Raw genomic sequence first — 18,740 nt, forward strand, 5'->3', positions numbered from 1 at the left:
CACACACATTCCCCTCTGTCTGACAGTGCCCCTATACACACACATTCCCCTCTGTCTGACAGTGCCCCCCATACACACACATTCCCCTCTGTCAGTGCCCCCACACACACATTCCCCTCTCAGTGCCCCCCACACACACATTCCCCTCTGTCAGTGACCCCACACACACATTCCCCTCTCAGTGCCCCCCAAACACACATTCCCCTCTGTCAGTGCCCCCCCACACACACATTCCCCTCTGACAGTGCCCCCCCACACACACACATTCCCTTCTGTCTGTTAGTGCACACCCCACACACACACATTCCCCTCTGACAGTGCCCCCCACACACACACACATTCCCCTCTGACAGTGCCCCCGCGCACACACACATTCCTCTGTCAGTGCCCCCACACACACACATTCCCCTCTGTCTGTCAGTGCCCCCCGCACACACACACACATTCCCCTGTCAGTGCCCCCCGCACACACACATTCTCCTCTCTATGTCAGTTACATCCCCCCTTCTGTCTGTCAGTGGCTCCCCATCTCCCTTTCCCATTTACCTATGTCAGTGTACTGAGAGGCCCTCACTGCCGCCTGTTGCAAGGGAGAGGAGTCAGACTGTCTGAGTACTGTAGTCCGAGTGGGGCATATGCTGAGCTGTTCTGTGCTCATTGTCAAGTATCTGGTCTGGGAGAGGGACCAGCCACCAGGAAGTAAAGGATGCTATGATCATCACTTTCACTGACAGGTGCCCGGCACTGCGGATCCTCAGTGGTAAAGATCCGGGATACCTGCAGTCCATTACTCCCAAGGGGCACCTGCTGAATCACTGGTAGATCCATCCCTGGTCAGGCCCCCCTCTCTGCCCAGACCCGGCCCAGGACTCCAGATGCAGCAGTCCCACCCTGGTGGTGGCCTTGTCTGACCTTTCTGAACCAGTACAGAAAAGGGCTCCTACCCACTGGTGTTTTTATACAGTTTCTAATATTACCATACCCACTGATGTTTTTATACATTGTTTCTAATATTGCCATACCCACTGGTGTTTTATACATTGTTTCTAATATTGCCATACTCACTGGTGTTTTTATACATTGTTTCTAATATTGCCATACCCACTGGTGTTTTTATGCATTGTTTCTAATATTGCCATACCCACTGGTGTTTTATACATTGTTTCTAATATTGCCATACTCACTGGTGTTTTTATACATTGTTTCTAATATTGCCATACTCACTGGTGTTTTTATACATTGTTTCTAATATTGCCATACCCACTGGTGTTTTATACATTGTTTCTAATATTGCCATACCCACTGGTGTTTTATACATTGTTTCTAATATTGCCATACTCATTGGTGTTTTATACATTGTTTCTAATATTGCCATACCCACTGGTGTTTTATACATTGTTTCTAATATTGCCATACCCACTGGTGTTTTATACATTGTTTCTAATATTGCCATACTCATTGGTGTTTTTATACATTGTTTCTAATATTGCCATACTCACTGGTGTTTTTATACATTGTTTCTAATATTGCCATACTCACTGGTGTTTTATACATTGTTTCTAATATTGCCATACTCACTGGTGTTTTTATACATTGTTTCTAATATTGCCATACTCACTGGTGTTTTTATACATTGTTTCCAATATTGCCATACCCACTGGTGTTTTATACATTGTTTCTAATATTGCCATACTCACTGGTGTTTTTATACATTGTTTCTAATATTGCCATACTCACTGGTGTTTTTATACATTGTTTCTAATATTGCCATACTCACTGGTGTTTTTATACATTGTTTCTAATATTGCCATACTCACTGGTGTTTTTTATACATTGTTTCTAATATTGCCATACTCACTGGTGTTTTTATACATTGTTTCTAATATTGCCATACTCACTGGTGTTTTTTATACATTGTTTCTAATATTGCCATACTCACTGGTGTTTTTCTTTGTTTTTGCGTTTGTGGCACTAGTGTTGCAATACTGGTTATGAACATTTTTTTATTGTTGTGATCACTGCACTGTTATGCTGGCTACACACTGGCAGATACTGTATATTGGGCAATATATCGGGTGCCCTTCGGCCAGCGTGCACAAGCAATATGTCTGTGAATGATGTCGTTCACAGACATATCGCATGCCCCCCCTGTGGCCAGCAGGACCTGCAACCTGATGACGGTTGTTAAGTGTGTATGAACAACAATCATCTGCAGATATATTGGGGCATCATGCTGTGTGTATGGGTGGTCAGCCGACCACCCGTACACTTGCTGCAGAGGCCGACTGCAGAGGCCGACACGCCCCCCCCCCTGGCCAGCAGGACCTGCAGCCTGATGACGGTTGTTCAGTGTGTATGAACAAACATCTGCAGATATATTATGTACCCAGCTTAAGTCTATATTGAGCTTTTTAAAACATATATGACATGCCAGTGACTAAGTGACATATTACATATGACCGACAATAGAGTTGATTAAATCAGGATATAATTTGTGAGCAATGTGCAAAATTAATCACAAGATTCCTAATTCCATGATTCACATCACATATCCAGAAAAGTCACTTTTAATGATATTGATTTCTTTTATACTAGTTCTATGCAATGTTTATGTGAGCATGACAGAGGCCCTTATAGGAAGCCAATTTATTGTCACAATTAGAAGGAAGTCTAGTTAAAGAATTTGGACCACACCTACTGTACTAGGTATTTGAGGGACATAGAGGCATTTATGAGGAAGACTAATATTTACGGTTACATAAAAAAGTATTCATTGAATTAATACTGTCACAATTAAATTATTGCTTATTAAAAGAATATGAGCCACAACTCCTACGGTTTTGTGTTAAAAAGAGGATCTAACAGAGCAGTAATTAGAATGAGTGGGCTGAACAGTCAGACCATGTTAAGGGTGTCCGATGGTCCTTAAAGATGGGGAATCCCAGTGGAAGCCATCTTGTCACTATCTGACCAGCGTGTGCTCACTGCAAAGGGATCCACAAGATAAATTGTAACTCACAAGCACATATCTAATGTATTTATTAACACATACAAGATAAATGGAGATAGTAAATCAAGTCCACTTTACACACATTAAGTAGTACAGAATATTAGTCAGTTTGCAGATCTAGTAAAAATAGAACTGTGTACACTCTGTTATATATTTGTATATCTCCCAACCATTTCTAAAACTTGCATTAAATATTGCACAGGCAGAGGAGACTGCTGCTCCTCAACAACAGCAGCCTCGCTAACCCCACTGTAGCCCAGCGCTGGGAAAAGAGACTGCTGACCGGTAATAGAGAGGGGGCAGCAGTGGACTGATGCCCTTTCAACATGCCTGCACCGAGATAATTAATACCCGCTTCTTCCCCCTCTTTTCTCCCCTGGAACCACCTAAAAAGTCAACAGATTGGTCTGTAACAAATGACGCACAGATTGTCCTAGACAGAATTTTTATTGCAAACCATTAGGCCCTTAAAGTCAATTTTCAAACTCATAATGCATTATTGGTCTGCAGATTAAAAAAAATAAAAAATACCACTGTGCTGTGGAAGCTCCAAGTTTACACAGATGGACGTTATTGCTCTAACACTTGGCTTTCAATTAGTCACCTATGAATTGTTAAAACAGCTCAGCTTTTATGGATAGAACCCCATTAAAACAAAATGGTCATACTGTGAATCTGAAGGAAAGCTGTGACAATCAGACCAAAGAGCATTCTATGAAAATAAAAGGTGAAGTTATAGACACGCACAATATAACAAAATAATGTCCAGTGAGCACTGTTGGATCCATTGTGAGTTAATGGAAGCTGTATCACACCTCCCAGGCACTGCCCAGACAAGGCCAACACTCAACTCTCAGTATTAGAGGAAGAAGGAGGCTTGTGAGAGAAACCGCAGAATGGCCACAACTTTGCAGGAGCTACAGAGCCTAGAGGCTATGGGGTCTATGTACTAAGCAGTGTTAGGAGACAAAGGCCCGTATTCAATTTGAAACGAAAAGCCATTTTCGCGTGTTTTTGGAGAAAACTTTTCGCCGATGACGTCATTTTCGCCTGTTTGGATTTTATTCCGTATTCAATTTGGAAGACTTTCCGCCTAGGCGGAAAGTCAATGCAATGTAATAGGCGAAAAAGAGTCGCCTATGAATAGCAGGCGGAAAAAAGTGCAGAATTGGGGTTTTGGGGTACAACGTTGCGGGAACCCCCGTGCAGCCTTCAGACAGTCCCCCAAAGGTAAACTGTGTAAAAAAAAAAAAGACACTTAAGGCCACCCAAAAAAAATCACTTTGAATTTGGGGGCGAAAAAAAAAATGTTGGGGGACAAAGTGAAAAAATAGCGAACTTGACTCTGGGGGGGTCCCCAAGTGCGCCCCAGGTGTTTTTTTCATTGCAGGTGCTTGTGGCAGGTGGATTTTTCATGATTTTTTCAACTTAACTTTAGCAACTTTAAAATATGCTGACCCCCATTTTCATGTACCCCAAATTTGCTGGAATAAGTTATTTTCTGGAAAAAATCCTCCTGAATACTATTCTGCATCAGGTATAGAAAAACGCTATTTAGCAGCTATTGAGCCCGTTTGAAAACACCAAATACCTTCATCAAGCCAAATCGGGGGGTACCATAGCTAACCCCCATGTCAGAGCATCTTTTGGGGGGTGTCAGGCTGATTTACCCAAATCTGACAGCACTTTCCACTTGTTTAAGTTTTGCAGGGTCCTGTTTTCGTGTACTTTCAAATTGAATACAGCGATCCGCGGGCACGCGCGCGATACTTTTCAGCCTGCAAAACACGCGATGTAGGCGAAAAGTCCGGGAGGCGAAAAAGTATTGCGGCTCGGCTCAAATTGAATATGGGCCAAAGAGGTCTATTTACTAAGCTGTGTTAAGAGGTAAAGTGAACGGTGATAAGGTACCAGCCAATCAGCTCCTAACTGCCATTTTTCAAACACAGCCTGTGACATGGCAGTTAGGGACTGATTGGCTGGTACCTTATCACATTTCACTTTGGGGTTATGCCACCTTTCTGCAATTAATAAACAGCGGTAATCTAAGATTACCGCTGTTTTCACAGCATCGCTCTTGCCATCTTTTAGATGGCGAGAGCAATGCGCTCCCCATTGCCGGCAATGGAGACCTGGCAGGGCCTTTCCAGCTTGAGCAAAGCCTTCCAGGTACTGCCGGGTCCCAGTGTCATGCACATGAGCAGACGGACCGTCGCGTATGCACATAACACTGGAGCCCCGTCGCTGGCAGAGTTAGGCTGCCAGCAGCCCAGAGGAGGACCTCGCCGAGGACGAGCACTTCGCGGGACCTCGTTGGAGGGGTAAGTATTAATACATACTAGTGGCGTTTTCCTTTCTATCACAGTGATACTAAACGAAAATTGTTCGTTTATGAATGGGGCCCTTAGTCCCTAGATACAACCCTGCTACCAAGTACTCACCTGCATCCTGCATGGGGCTGTGTACTTATGAAAGCAGCATGTTTCACTTTAAAAAAAAAATCTGCAGACAAATAATGAAGTATACTGTAAGTTTGAAAATGTACTTCAAGAACCTGCTGTCAGCAACAAAATACTGTCTGAAACAATCTGCGTAACCGTCATTTGTAGCAACGGCTCCTGCCTTCTTACATGAGGGGGGCTACCTCTGCTGCTGGTCTGGCCATGGCCGGCCAGATCCCAGCGCCTGCTCAATACATCTGGCAGGGGCAGGGACTGGCGCATGTGCATGAGCGGCGTTCGCAATACACTGGCTTCTAAGGGCTGCATTGTCTGCAGCCCAGAGGAGCAGTGTAGGGATGCCCGAAAAGGCAGAGCAGCGGCTTCCACTGGAAGCCACTCTCTGCTAATCACAGTCCCAGGAGCTGCCTGTCCTTTGAGTGACTGGCAGGTGGCGCTTCCAATGGGAAGCCCCCTCCAGTCACAGTGTAGCCAGTACAGTCCAGGACTGCGATTGGCTCACTGAAGTAGTGGATGTTACTGGGGGTGCTGCAGCCCCACATCCCCAAGGTAAAATCCACCACTGGTCATTTGTAATACAGACAAAACTGTTTGACTGCAGACTGGCAGGATGGCGCTGGGTCACTTCCCATCTCCCCGTAAAGAGTAAAAGATGTCATGATTCCAACAACGCTGCCCAAATCCTGTTGTGACTAATTCAGGTCAATATATAAAGTGACATATCATGGGGAACTATACCACAGCTGACATAATGTCCCTATTTAAAAATAAATTAAATAAAATAGATATATATATATATATATATATAGACATATATTAGAAAATACGTTCTATACTATGGGGCAAATGTATTATACGATGATCACTCAATTAAAAAAAATGGCAGTTAGGAGCTGATTGGTTGGTACTTTATCTCTCTCCACTTTATCTCTGTCCAGGGCTTGATGCATCTCCCCTATGTATGAAAGACGTTCCGTGAAGAAATCAGGGATTTCTCCAGCGGTACCTGATTGTACAATAACGCCGCCATCATAGAATAGCTTTGTGCTTGTAGCAAAAACTGTGGATGGTGTTATGTTTACCTGCAGTAGCTCCCTGACTCCAGATCCTAAGTGGCCCGGGCATATCCAGTTTGAAAAACAGCAAGACTGTTGTGCATGCGCGACCGTATTGATTGATACATGCCCATCAGGGTCACGTCCTGACAACTGTGTATCGTATCAGCATATTCTGAGGCTCACAGGTCACCAGAGGGGTCAGTTACTGCATGACCTCTCCGGGGACTGAACTTTTGTTACATTTCAGCGCTAACATCATTTTTCACTGCGATAAGCTATGACACAGGACTTGCCTTAGCGCTGAGATAGCTCAGCTAATAATACATTTCCCCCTTAGTTCTCTGTTCTCAGTACATAGCGCAATCAGTTACTGTGTGAGATGATATACAGTAATGGTGACTCTAATGGTTAGAGAAGCTGGTACTGTACATGGAAATTAGTATATACAACATCGCCTCACAGGCATGAAAATATCCTTCTCCAGATACACATAAACGGAATAGTTCTGCTGGAACACGTCCTTTTGAATCTTCCAGTACTTTTTCCCATTCTAGTTTTCTTTCTGTGATTTCCAGCCATGCCTTTATATCATCAGGCAGAGCCCTTCATTTCTGTTGCCCTGGACTAGGACACAAAACTCCCCTCAGCATTCAGTTGGGTCCAATGCAGGACACAGGTTGTATGTGTGCCAAATACCAGGGGACTGTCAATATACAACACTGCCTGATGAATAACGTGGCTGAGAAGCACAGAGGTCAGGAAAATAAAGCAAGGCGGCAAAAATCTAATTGTGCGCGCTAAGTCAGAGTTAATGACGCTGCCATCTCTAGTTGGAGAACACTTGATATCCGACATCTTTACACTTAAGCTTGAAGTTGTAGTTTCCCGTTCTTCTTTGATTCCAGCAAATTAAAATGGCCACCGTGATGGCAACTAGTGCTAAGACCCCGATGGTGATGAGAGCGATGTATCCAGGGCCCAGTGCGGCTTTCGTTGGTGAATCTGTAACACGCGCTGGGAAATAAATCAAAGGGAACACAATATGAGTATTTCATTTAATATATATGTGTAGTCAAAGAGGAAGGATCAGTTCGATTGATTGTACTCGGGAATAAGTTGCTACTAGAATTTATGGACGCAGTGGCGTAGTCGGTGACTAACACTTTTCCATTAATAGCAAAATAAGTTATATTAATTATGTTAATTAAATATATCAAACATATTGTTTTTAAAATATTAAACTTTGTCCATATAATTAGGAATTTCTTATTTTAATGTACAGTAGAGATATGTGGTTTGGTTCTCCAGAAATCCTAATCCACACGAATTTCGTGAATCCGGATAAATCCGAGTCGCGGTTCTAATCTCCAGAGGAGATCCAGGTAAATCCGGGTCGCGGTTCTGATCTTTTTGCAGTTTGGAATTCAGATTTTAAATCTGAATTTCGGGGGTTTGGATTGCATAAATTATTACATGATTTTAGCTAATTTAAAACTTTTTATCTATTTGTTGTTATAAAAATCCAGATCCAAAACCAAAACAATTGAGGGTGGTTTGCAAAACCAAATCCAAAACCTTGTAGGAGATACAGATCCAAAACCAAAATCAAAACACGGGGGTCCACGCACATCCCTAATTTACAGTATATCGTATGCCTTTGTTGATTAATGGGCACCTGTCACCTACCCACAGCGGAGGCATCCATTTTGTGGTCAGAACTACTATTGGGAATGCAGCTTATTAATCCACTTTCAATTCAGCCACAAGGTATCCTAGTTGTAACTCTTATTGAACTGTATTGCCTTTTCCCGTAACCAATATTAATATATTCATAATATATTGATTCAATAAAAGATTTACAGACATTACGCCCTGATCCATCCAGCCACTGGCGTACGGTGGATTAATTAGCTGCAGTCTTGTGAATATTGGTTCAGATCACGAAATGGCCGCCTCCTCTCTGTAGTTGTTAAAGGTTTTTTAAGGGTATATAAAGTGAATCTGACCTGCTGTTTTACTCTGGTAGAAACATATAGGGCCTGATTTTGAGTTGGACGCCATGCCCGATCGAGTCGAATTACCAGTGGAGCCGCATGGTCTCCTAAATGTCTTGGAAATGTATTGAACGTTCCAAAGAAGGTCTGTTTAATGGGCGCATACCTCCCAACATGACCCTCTCCAGGAGGGACACAATGCTCTGGTCCTGGACTTCCCTGGTAAGAGGCGGGGATGCAGCACAGTTCAAAATTCAAATAGGGGAGTCACACCAACTGTCATCTCACACACTGCCAACATCACTGGCTGGGACTCACTGGCAGTTGGTGTGACTCCCCTGTTTGAATTTTGGACTGTGCCGCAGCCCCACCTCTGTAGCTACCACCAATCATAAATTACCAGGGAAGTCCAGGACCAGAGCATTGTGTGCCTCCTGGAGAGGGTCATGTTGGGAGGTATGTGGGCGTGTTATGCGGGTTTGTTGCTGAAGTGGTTGTGAACTTAGACGCATCGGAGGCCGTACTCTGACAGATAATCCATACCTAGCACTGGGCTGGCGCAAGTCTCCATGGTGCATCTGATGGTTGGGTCTAAAGACGCACTAAGCATGATTTTACCATCTAAAGACTCTGAAAGTGGGCGTCTCAGTCCCTGCACAGTCAGACGCACGGCTGTACACCAGGGAGGGCATGTAGGATTATTTGCAGGAAGTCGCAGTGCGCAATACTGGCAAATGATGCACACATGGATGTGGCAAAGCCCGTCTCAAACCCATGGTCCCTGCTACTGTATGGTTGGTATGCATTTATAGAATTCTTCTCACGTTGGCTTTCATGATATTCAACATTTATTTAGAATTTTATACTTCTGGACGTACTGTAGCTCTACTGCCACCTACTGTCTCAGCCATAAGTGGTTTCTCGTTTGTAAAATGACCAAGTGGTGTGTTAACCATACCGTTCAACATTTTGGAGGTCTAAATCGAGATCCGGCCCTTGCTCGAAAATGGGGCATGACCTTGTTTGAAGGGGCATGGTCTTGACCCCCAGCCCTATTTTCATCACTCTGGGGGCGTGCTTAGCATGCACTTGGCGTCTATTCGCCAGCGGCTCTGCTATACAAGCAGCAGTGAGTGTGCACCCTCCCAGCTCCCCCTGCGGGACACAGTATATTTTTTAACTAAGGTTGCATATCTGCAATTTTGTGCAAAACTCCGCCCCTTTTTTAGGCCACTTGCCAGGACATTACCGGAACCGATCCTGAAAAGAGTTTCTGGGAGGATAGGGAGCGGGGATTGATCAATCAAGTGGGGTTTGGGTATATATTATATAAGGGTCATTTTGTCCCAATTTATATGTGTAAATGTGTTTTTCTTTTTGTTTATAAGGAGCAGTACCGACAGACAACTGGAGAACTTTTGCACATGAACCGTATGTATGTTTAACACGTTCTCTACCAACTTGGTCGAGACACATTTTCCGGGAAAGAAAGCATGTATTTTGTACCTCTGCTGCCCCAGGACATTTATTACAAGTCAAAACTGTCCGTGTGGCCTAGAAAATAGCAAAGCTGCTGCAAAATTTAGCAGGAATCGAGTTTCACAGCATAAAATTCTCATTTTGCTGAGGTTTGATGTTCTGGTGATATACATTTCAAGTTCCAACTCTGCACAAACGAGGGGGGGGGGCCGGCCTCTGGTTGAACTGGGGGGGGGGTGGAATTCCACTGCAGAGCCTGCAGCTTGAACTATCCCCTTGAAGAGACGGGGGCCCGGCTGCCGCTGCTACCGCCTGCCGGCCTGGATGGATCATCATCATAGGAGGGAGCTGGAGGAGGCAGAGGGCCCGAGCGGTCCCGCTCCTCCACTAGCTTACAGTGACAGTCAGACGCCAAAACAGTGCGTGCGCGTGACGTCACGCGCGCGCACTGTTTTGGCGTCTGACTGTCACTGTAAGCTGAGAGCGGGGTCGACATCGGAGCTGCGGATGTAGAGGAGCAGCCGCGTCTGCAGTGCTGGGGAACTGTGTAGGAAGCAGGATCCTTCTCAATGTAAATAAGGTAAGTGAAGTGATGTAAAAAAAAAAAAAAAAAAAAAAAAAGTCTTGGTGCACATACTTTATTTAATAAAGGGGGGGGGCCCGAGGTGATGAAAAAAAAAAGGCTGGGTGTTATCTTCATTTTTTAAAAAATCTTATTTTATTACAAAGCTATGCACACAGTGATATTTGCACTGTATTTCTTTAATTGAAGTTGAAAACGCATACAGTATAAACCACGCTATGGCAGATATTGAGTTGGCCGCAATTGCACCCAAAATGCAGATGTAAAATGTGCTTTTAAACAATGTCTACAAGTCAGCACTGGTAGCATATGCACCAGGTTTATGTTTAAGCATATGTTGCATATATTTACACCCATGTTTAATAATGGGTGGGGGGGGCACAGACTGTATTTAATAGTAGGGGGGAGGGGCCCTGCCTATTTTGTCAGTCCCGGGCCCCACAATTTCTGATGGCGGCCCTGGCAATAGTTGATAGTTCCACCGTTAAGGGAAAAGGTACGATGCCGCACATCATCAACGGAGGTCCGATGGGAGAGGTCAGCAAATGTAGAGCCTCAGTCTACACGGGATGCAGTCATGTGACCACAATCACGACGGCAGAATGCCGGCTAGGGATTATTGATAGGCATCGAGATACCGACGTCTATCATAATCCTGACGACGGAATATAGAATGAGGTAAGTATGGTCCACGTGTTCTCATAGCCGCAGGGGGGCGGAGGGTTATGTTTAGGGCACCCCGGGAGGATTTAGGGTTACACATGCACTGCAAGCAACCATCAATGGATCAACCATAGATGGCTTCCTGTTAATTAGTAAAGACCATGGACCATCGATAGTGTGTGCCTCGATGTACAATCCTACTTTTCACACAACTTATACAGTTTTCTCATCTTGATAACAACTTCATTGGTTGGACGTTAGAGGGATCAGGAGAGTGAATATTATTATTTTTTAAAGGAAAAAGTTTCTAAGTTGTTTCTTACACGCTAATTTGGCTTTACTGTACTGTATGTGATTTATTTTACAATTTTTTGGAAGTATTTGGCTTGTTACCTTCTGCTACATGTCATATGATAAATTGTTGTATTCACAGTGTTTTTGTAGTGCACACTCCTTTATGCAGGTCACGCATGGAGTATTTCAGGCACCGTTTCTTGCACGTATGCCCTTACACAGAACATTGGGCCTGATTCAGAGCCGGACCCTCTGACAGACCGCTCGCTCTGAATCAGGGCTGTCCTTCTTGTTTTTCAGAGCGGCCTCCTGGCCACTCGCATAGCTGTGGGTGACCACCCACAGCTATAGCGAGTGGCCAGGAAAATGGTTGCGATGGTCAAGACCTTCGCGACCATCAGGCTTGTGACGAGACCCTTGTGGTAGGTTCTAGTTGCCGCAAGCCCCAGAGTGCTTTCGGCTATAACAGAGCAGAAAGCACTCCCACTGACATCACTTGTGATGTCAGTGGGACCGGCCCCAGACGGTAGGCGTTCCCATGGGAACGCCTCCGTCTGGGCAGGCATGCCCCCGGCCCGCCCACCAAAGGGCAACATCGACAGCACGCCCCCTTTGGTACGAGACCCGGAGCGACGGTTTGCCCGTCGCTATCCGGGTCTCGCGCATGCGCACGACGGACCCGGCTCCGTCGTGCGCATGCGCACTGGGCCACCATTGACCCGCTTGCGAGTGCACAGCGCTCGCGAGCGGGTCTGAATCAGACCCTTTGATATTTCATCTGGGGACTTCAGAGATTATTATATTAATGTTACTTCCCAAATTTTTCCTTTAAGCATTAAATAATTAGAATTAAAAAATACATTCTTAAATAAAAGAAAGCACTTACGCTGGCTGGCCCGGCGCAGGGGTCCCATTCTAGTAACGCCAGTAAAGACATTATCACCACTCCGTACTGATCGGAAACTGCTACACGACTGAAGCAATTAGAACATTGAACAAAATAATCGATTATGACTTTACAATTCTCAGTTAAATTCTCTATCATTTAATAAAATGCAAGAAAATGACTAACACCTCAAGGTCTGTCAAGTAACAAATTTATATTGATGAAGTCATATGTACAGTAGGAGGAGTTGTATTTGTAGTGATTCTATATGAATATAGGGGTATAAGTCTTGAGGGGGTGTGTTAGGTCTGACCCCTCCCGGTTCTTTCTCCCGATGATTTAAAGTTTACCGTGAATTGGAGATGAGTGATGTTGCAGACACATTTTCTATAAATGAAATGCTGTGGCACAAAAGAGGGTTTTGCAGAGGTGTAAAGGGACATTCCGCCAATCCGCTCTGTATTAGTAAATACTGCTTCTGCTTAATTTATCATCTATAAAAAAATCTGAGAGGACAGTGGTATAAATGTCTTATTCTCTGTGATGTGGCTGGAGTATAATAAAGGAGATGTCTGGGCGGAACAAAAAAGAATGGGGAAATTCTGCCAGAACAGAAGTGAATAGGAAAATTCAATTCTGCAGGAGAAACGCGTGAGGTTACCCAGCTATGTGCAGAACGTGAGCAATATATAACAGAGCAGTCCTGAACAGTCTGTTCCTCTCTACCTTCTACCTGCTCATGCCATCTTGATCTGGTGGGGGGAGGGGGGGGAGTGCGATCGATCTCCTCCACAGGGAATGCAGTAGTAATCTCCTCTCTCTCCCTACACATCCATGGGGACGGGGGAGGCTGCAGGACCCAGGCACCCGTTAGGCCCCTCCAACAGGCCCGAGCCCTGATAAAGAGTACCTGCCCCTCCCCCCTCTCAGCGCCCCTGGCTGTATATGTATAGTTTAGTTATATAAGTGCTCCTCTCTCTACACTTTGTGACAGCATATAAATAAAATAATAATAATAATAATAATAATAATAATAATATCACTAGTACTCACAATATTTGTAGGCTGAAGTGTGATGAAAATTGGCTGGGCCCAAAAAATAAATGTCTTCACTATGTGTAGGTGACTGGTCCTCTTTGAATTAAAGTCTTTTTAGTGCAAAGTAATTTTGAGTGTGAGTATGTGCCTTAAAGTGCGTGTGATGAGTGTGTGGATTCTAGCATTTAAAAAGTGTAACTCAGGCTCCCGCGGTAAGCGTCAGTCTTGGCCTCCATTTCAGTCTAAGCTACATCTAGTTTCCAGTTATGCCGGTACAAGTCTAAGTGGTAACAGTTACACTGGTGGCTACTGTACACACTTAACTGTACTCTGGTAACCGTACACTGGTAACTGTGCAATAGTGGTAACTGTACACACGTAACTGTACAATGGTGGTGACTGTACACTGGCAACTGTACACTGATAACTACACTGGTGGTAACTGTGCACACTTAACTGTACTCTGATAACCATACATTGGTAACTGTGCAATGGTGGTACCTGAACACATGTAACTGTACTTTGGAAACTGTACACTTGTAACTGTACACTGGTAACTGTACACTGCTGCATCTGCAATATCTGTACTGCACACACTTTGATGTGACTAAGCCTGCATGTGCAGGGGCACCTGTTCGCTGTTCACTCACAGAAGTCTGAGGTGAGAGGGAGCTACAGCCGGGTGGTTTACCCAAAGGTTCTACAGCGATAGGTGTATTGGAGAAGCACACTGCCAACATGGAGTTCCATCCACATAATGTACCATTACGTGACATATACATGGTACATACCGGTTTGCAGGTCTTTGTCGGCTCCTCCTTGCACACATGAAGTCGGCAGTGCAGATAGACTATGGGGTTGCTAACAAAGGAAAAGATCTTTGTCTGAAAGGTGGCATTGCTGGAGATGCCGTTGGTGTGGATGGTGGTGAAGGTGTTTGCCAGGGCACAGCTGAAACACAGAACGCCAACAGATCATAGAGGGGAGCGTACATAAAAGTTTATACAGAAGACAGAGCAGAGCAACTGCTAAACATGTGATGGTTCCCAGACATAGGACAAGCAGGCCAGGAACACACGTGTGTGGCCCAAACAGGAAGGATCTGGCCATTTGGCACTATAGCAGAAATCTTTTTGAGCCTCTACTGCTGCAACTTGCGGCCAGTTAGGTTCGAAACAAGATTATATTATGGCAAAATTGCAGCAGGCATGGGCACCTGACTGTAAGTGGCTGTGGAAGTGAAAAAATTAATTTTCAGTGGGAAAATATTGGGACTGTCCTGTAACTACATAACACATAGGATCACAATATACAGGAGGTCATTCTCTTCTGTACTCACACGAATGCCTGCCGAGCACGCCAATTTCAACACCGATAGCACCACAATTATGCACAGAAAACTAGTGTGTTTGCCTGAGAATGTCCAAACTCAGGGCCTGATTCAGAGCCGCTCGCTATTTGCGGTCGTTCGTTTAAAAAAAAGGGGTGGCTATTCAAATGAACCGTTCGCACTTTGCGGTCTGTTCACGTCTCTAAGTCTGAACGAGCGAGCAAAACTGGCCGCTCGCATCATACGTCATGTCCGCTATTTATTAGATTAATCGAGTACATCGAACAGCGTATGAACTGCTCGCTATTCTTGTGGTTGGTTTTTTCAACCGCTATTTTGCGAGTAGTTCTGACTAAAAAAAAACCAAGTGATGTGGTCAATGACGCTGCTGTATTAATTATGCACACCCATAAAACGCCCGTTTTGACCTTTAAGCACGCCTGCGTTCTGAATTCCACTCCCCGATTTCAAGCACCTTCCCCTGTTACCACCCACATACGCCTCCTCCTGTCACTCAAAATAGCAGACATTCGCTATTTTGCGAACAAACGAGTTTCGGCCGCACTGACTGGTTCGCGCATGCGTATTACAATCCGTACGCATGCGCAGTTGTGCGAACATCGCTCAGTGAGAACGAGCGGCCGCTTACGAGCGGCTCTGAATCAGGCCCTCAATCAGATTATTATTGCTGACGTTTGGTGATGCAACTGGTTGAAATAATCAGATTGTACCAAGTGTAGCCAACCCTTATTTTATCATGTTTAGCAATTATTTGGAGATCTTTTGTACATCTAATGCATCTGACCCCAAAAGAGTGACTTAGGAGAGGTGCCCAAACAAGACGCCATTTACCTTACAGTAAGAGGGAGACGAGTGTCTAAGGCACCACAAGACAGTGAAGACATTTTTTTTTTGTTATTTTACTTTATTTTTAATTATACCCTATATGCTTGTTGGTGTATATAACCATGTTGAAAGAAAGAAACTATTTTGTTCAGGGCTGTTTTATAATTATGCACAACAGGCCTGAGTCTGAAGTGGAAAAATCTGAGAGAGGACCCTTTCCCTGAGCAATGTACATATGTGATTCGGCTGGAAAATGGTCGGAGATGTTCAACTTGGTCTAGTTTTTTAAACTAACTTTTGGACTGATTGTACAATCCGATTCAAGAAACAGGTTGTAGCTGATTCATCTCTAGTAATAATAATATTAAAAATTAGAGATGTGCGGGTCCAGTTCTCAGAGAACCATCAACAACCGGAATTAGGGCTTCCGAGTCCTGGTTCGGATCTTCCCGCCAGCTCGGAACTAGGATTTAAAAAACAAACTCGGGTTTTGGATTGCATGCTAACAGGTCAAAATGAGCTGGGGTTTTTTTGTTTTGTTTTATTTAAAAACAAAAATATAGATCCAAAACCAAAACACGTGAGTGTGGTTTTTCAAAACCAAAACCAAAACATGAAGATTAATCTGGATCCAAAACCAAAACATGGGGTTGGCGCAAATCTATAATGATAATAATAATAATGATGATAATAATATATTAATATCATACAAAATATAACAAACTATTTAAATTCTACTAATCAAATTGCAGCATTCACTATTCATGAACAGGAATTACAAATGTACAGATTTCCTGTTTTGTTTACACCAGTGGATCTCAAACTCGGTCCTCAGTCCCACAGGTCATGTTTTCCAGGTCACCCAGCAGGTGCACAGGTGTAGTCATTACTCACTGATACATTTTAAAAGATCCACTGGTGGAGCTAATTATATCACTTATGATTCTGTGAGGAGACCTGGAAAACATGCACTGCTTGGGGTCCTGAGTTTGAGAACCTGTGGTTTACAGTATATTAAAAAATAATGCTGATTTTTTATTTATTTTTTTGTACGCACATTTTTGACAACTTCCAAAAATAATGTGTAGACAAAAGTAACAATAGGAAAAGGGGACTACGAGGGACAATCTATTACCTGCCCTTGATAAAGGGAAAAGACATTGGGTCATTGGAGTTTTCAGTTGGCGTGGCCCAGCACTCATTGATGACCACTTTATACTGACTCTCCTCCGTCTTTATCCTGATCTGGACGATGATGTCATCAGTGGCCGAGAGCGTGAAGTTCGCCGGGATGGGCTGATCCCCAATAAACAGCTGAAATTCTGGCCAAAATGAGCCCCCGCCTTCTAGTTTCTCAATGACGGTGAAAAATCTAGTGAAAGGTTACAGAGAAGAATAAGTTACGTGAAAGATTTGTGGTCAGTAGGGGGCAGTAACACTGGGCCTCATCCACAAACATTTCCGTACTATTTAACGCTAATGCCAGTATGCAACCATCTATCCAAGTATGTGACCATCTTCATGAGGAAGGGCCGCCCACTGATTCTCCGCCCGCAGCTGCCATCATTAGTATTGGAATTTACTCCTGCCGCATGCTGGATGCAAAAGATCCGTCTGATAACAGTGGTCCCATATGCGTCCGCACATGGCAGCCAGGCTACACACCCACTACACTCCCATGACGCTGCCATAGGATGGCTCGGTTCTGTGCCATCGCTTGATCATCACCCAGTTGCCGACCAATAAAATGGCCAATTCATGGAGAGACTGATTCGCCAACAGACAGACCAATCTGACCGCACTCTCAATTTCCGTCTGCGAATGCACGGTGCAGCACGTGCGCAATCTGAAAGTGCAAGCCTATCCCGCCCACTGTTCTAGCCAACGTAAATATCACGGTAACTATTACTATCGACACGTGCACTATCGCCATGCTCAGTGCAAGAGGTCCGTCTGATCCATGCGATACGACATCGCTGGCTGATCGTCCTGCACCCTCCCTGGTGTGCTGGATGATTGATATCGATCATCCAGCACACCACCAACTCACCAACGACTATAGCGTTGATCGCGGGTCTTTATAGTAACCTGCTCGAGATTGTGCACATTGGTCTGCTTGCACGACTGATGGATGATATCGCTATCGTCCATACTTGGCCGTGCATCGCTGGTCGATGGTGAGTTGGTAGGGACCCAAAAATGACCAATTTGAACCATAACAATAGGAACGATATCGTTATTGTTCATATCGCTCATTTTTTATTGCTACGTGTGTACGCACCATAAGGAGTAAGAAATGTTAGAAATAAAGAAAAAATATTTACAACAGCCAGCAGAGGAGCTGTATTATAGTGCACCCAGCATGGTTAACAATGCTGACATATAATAGGTAGGCTGGCACTGGAGTGTTATACCACGTTATCTCATGTAGGTTGGCTGATATCACATACCTCCCCCATAACAACAATAACAGTAAACATGGAAACACAGAACTTGACAGTAGAAAAAGACTTACAGGTCCATCTTGACTACTCTTTTTTGTTTTATTTGGTGGATTCTTTGTTTGTTTTTGGCATGTTGGCGGGAGTTGGGGCAACTGCTCGGAGTCTATCCCATGGACCTATCCCCCTTTCTGTAAATCAGTTATTTCTTAAACACATTTCACACTTCCTCCAATTCTAAAGCATGTCCCCTTTGGTTCAAAAATAATATCTGGGTCTGTTCCTTGGGTGGCTGAAAGGACACGGCAGAGGTCGGACCTCGCCCTTTATACGGGCCAGTGTAATAACAATAAAGAAAATTTGTTAGTTAAGCATCACCCGTCGGAACCACAACCCTGGTTTCTCATTGGTCGTCTAATTAATTTAATATATAAATTAGGATGAAACAAGTATTTTATGAAAAACAAATTATAATATTTAGTTAAGGTGGTGAAAGGTGGAAAGACTAATCAGACCATCACTTCTGCAAAAGGAGGTATAGAGGGATTTTACGGGACACCTATAAACACTGGTATATGAGTGCGCTCCTACAATATGCCCGAGGTGCACTACTACTGCATAGCCGAGGTGCCCTCCTACTGTATGCCCGAGGTGTGCTC

At 44.2% G+C, this 18,740-nt stretch overlaps 1 protein-coding gene across 2 annotated transcripts in view; it reads right to left on the bottom strand.

Annotated features, from left to right (window-relative positions):
- Positions 1-3,067: 3,067 nt before the first annotated feature.
- The window catches only part of UMODL1 (uromodulin like 1), a 94,751-nt gene continuing 79,078 nt past the window's right edge, over positions 3,068-18,740 (bottom strand). The window contains exons 15-18 of one of the 2 annotated variants that reach the window (XM_088472564.1): positions 16,776-17,012; positions 14,256-14,415; positions 12,427-12,514; positions 3,068-7,541 (exon numbers count right to left, since the gene is read on the bottom strand). In XM_088472564.1, coding sequence (XP_088328690.1) covers positions 7,354-7,541; positions 12,427-12,514; positions 14,256-14,415; positions 16,776-17,012 — 673 coding nt within the window. In that variant the 3' untranslated portion in view covers positions 3,068-7,353. Of the gene's footprint in view, positions 7,542-12,426; positions 12,515-12,906; positions 12,933-14,255; positions 14,416-16,775; positions 17,013-18,740 lie in introns of those variants that run through there. The other variant, XM_088472565.1, reaches the window with a different exon arrangement.

This window comes from Taudactylus pleione, unplaced genomic scaffold (assembly GCF_031769625.1).
Source record: "Taudactylus pleione unplaced genomic scaffold, aTauple2 ptg000126l, whole genome shotgun sequence".
NCBI lineage: Eukaryota > Metazoa > Chordata > Amphibia > Anura > Myobatrachidae > Taudactylus > Taudactylus pleione.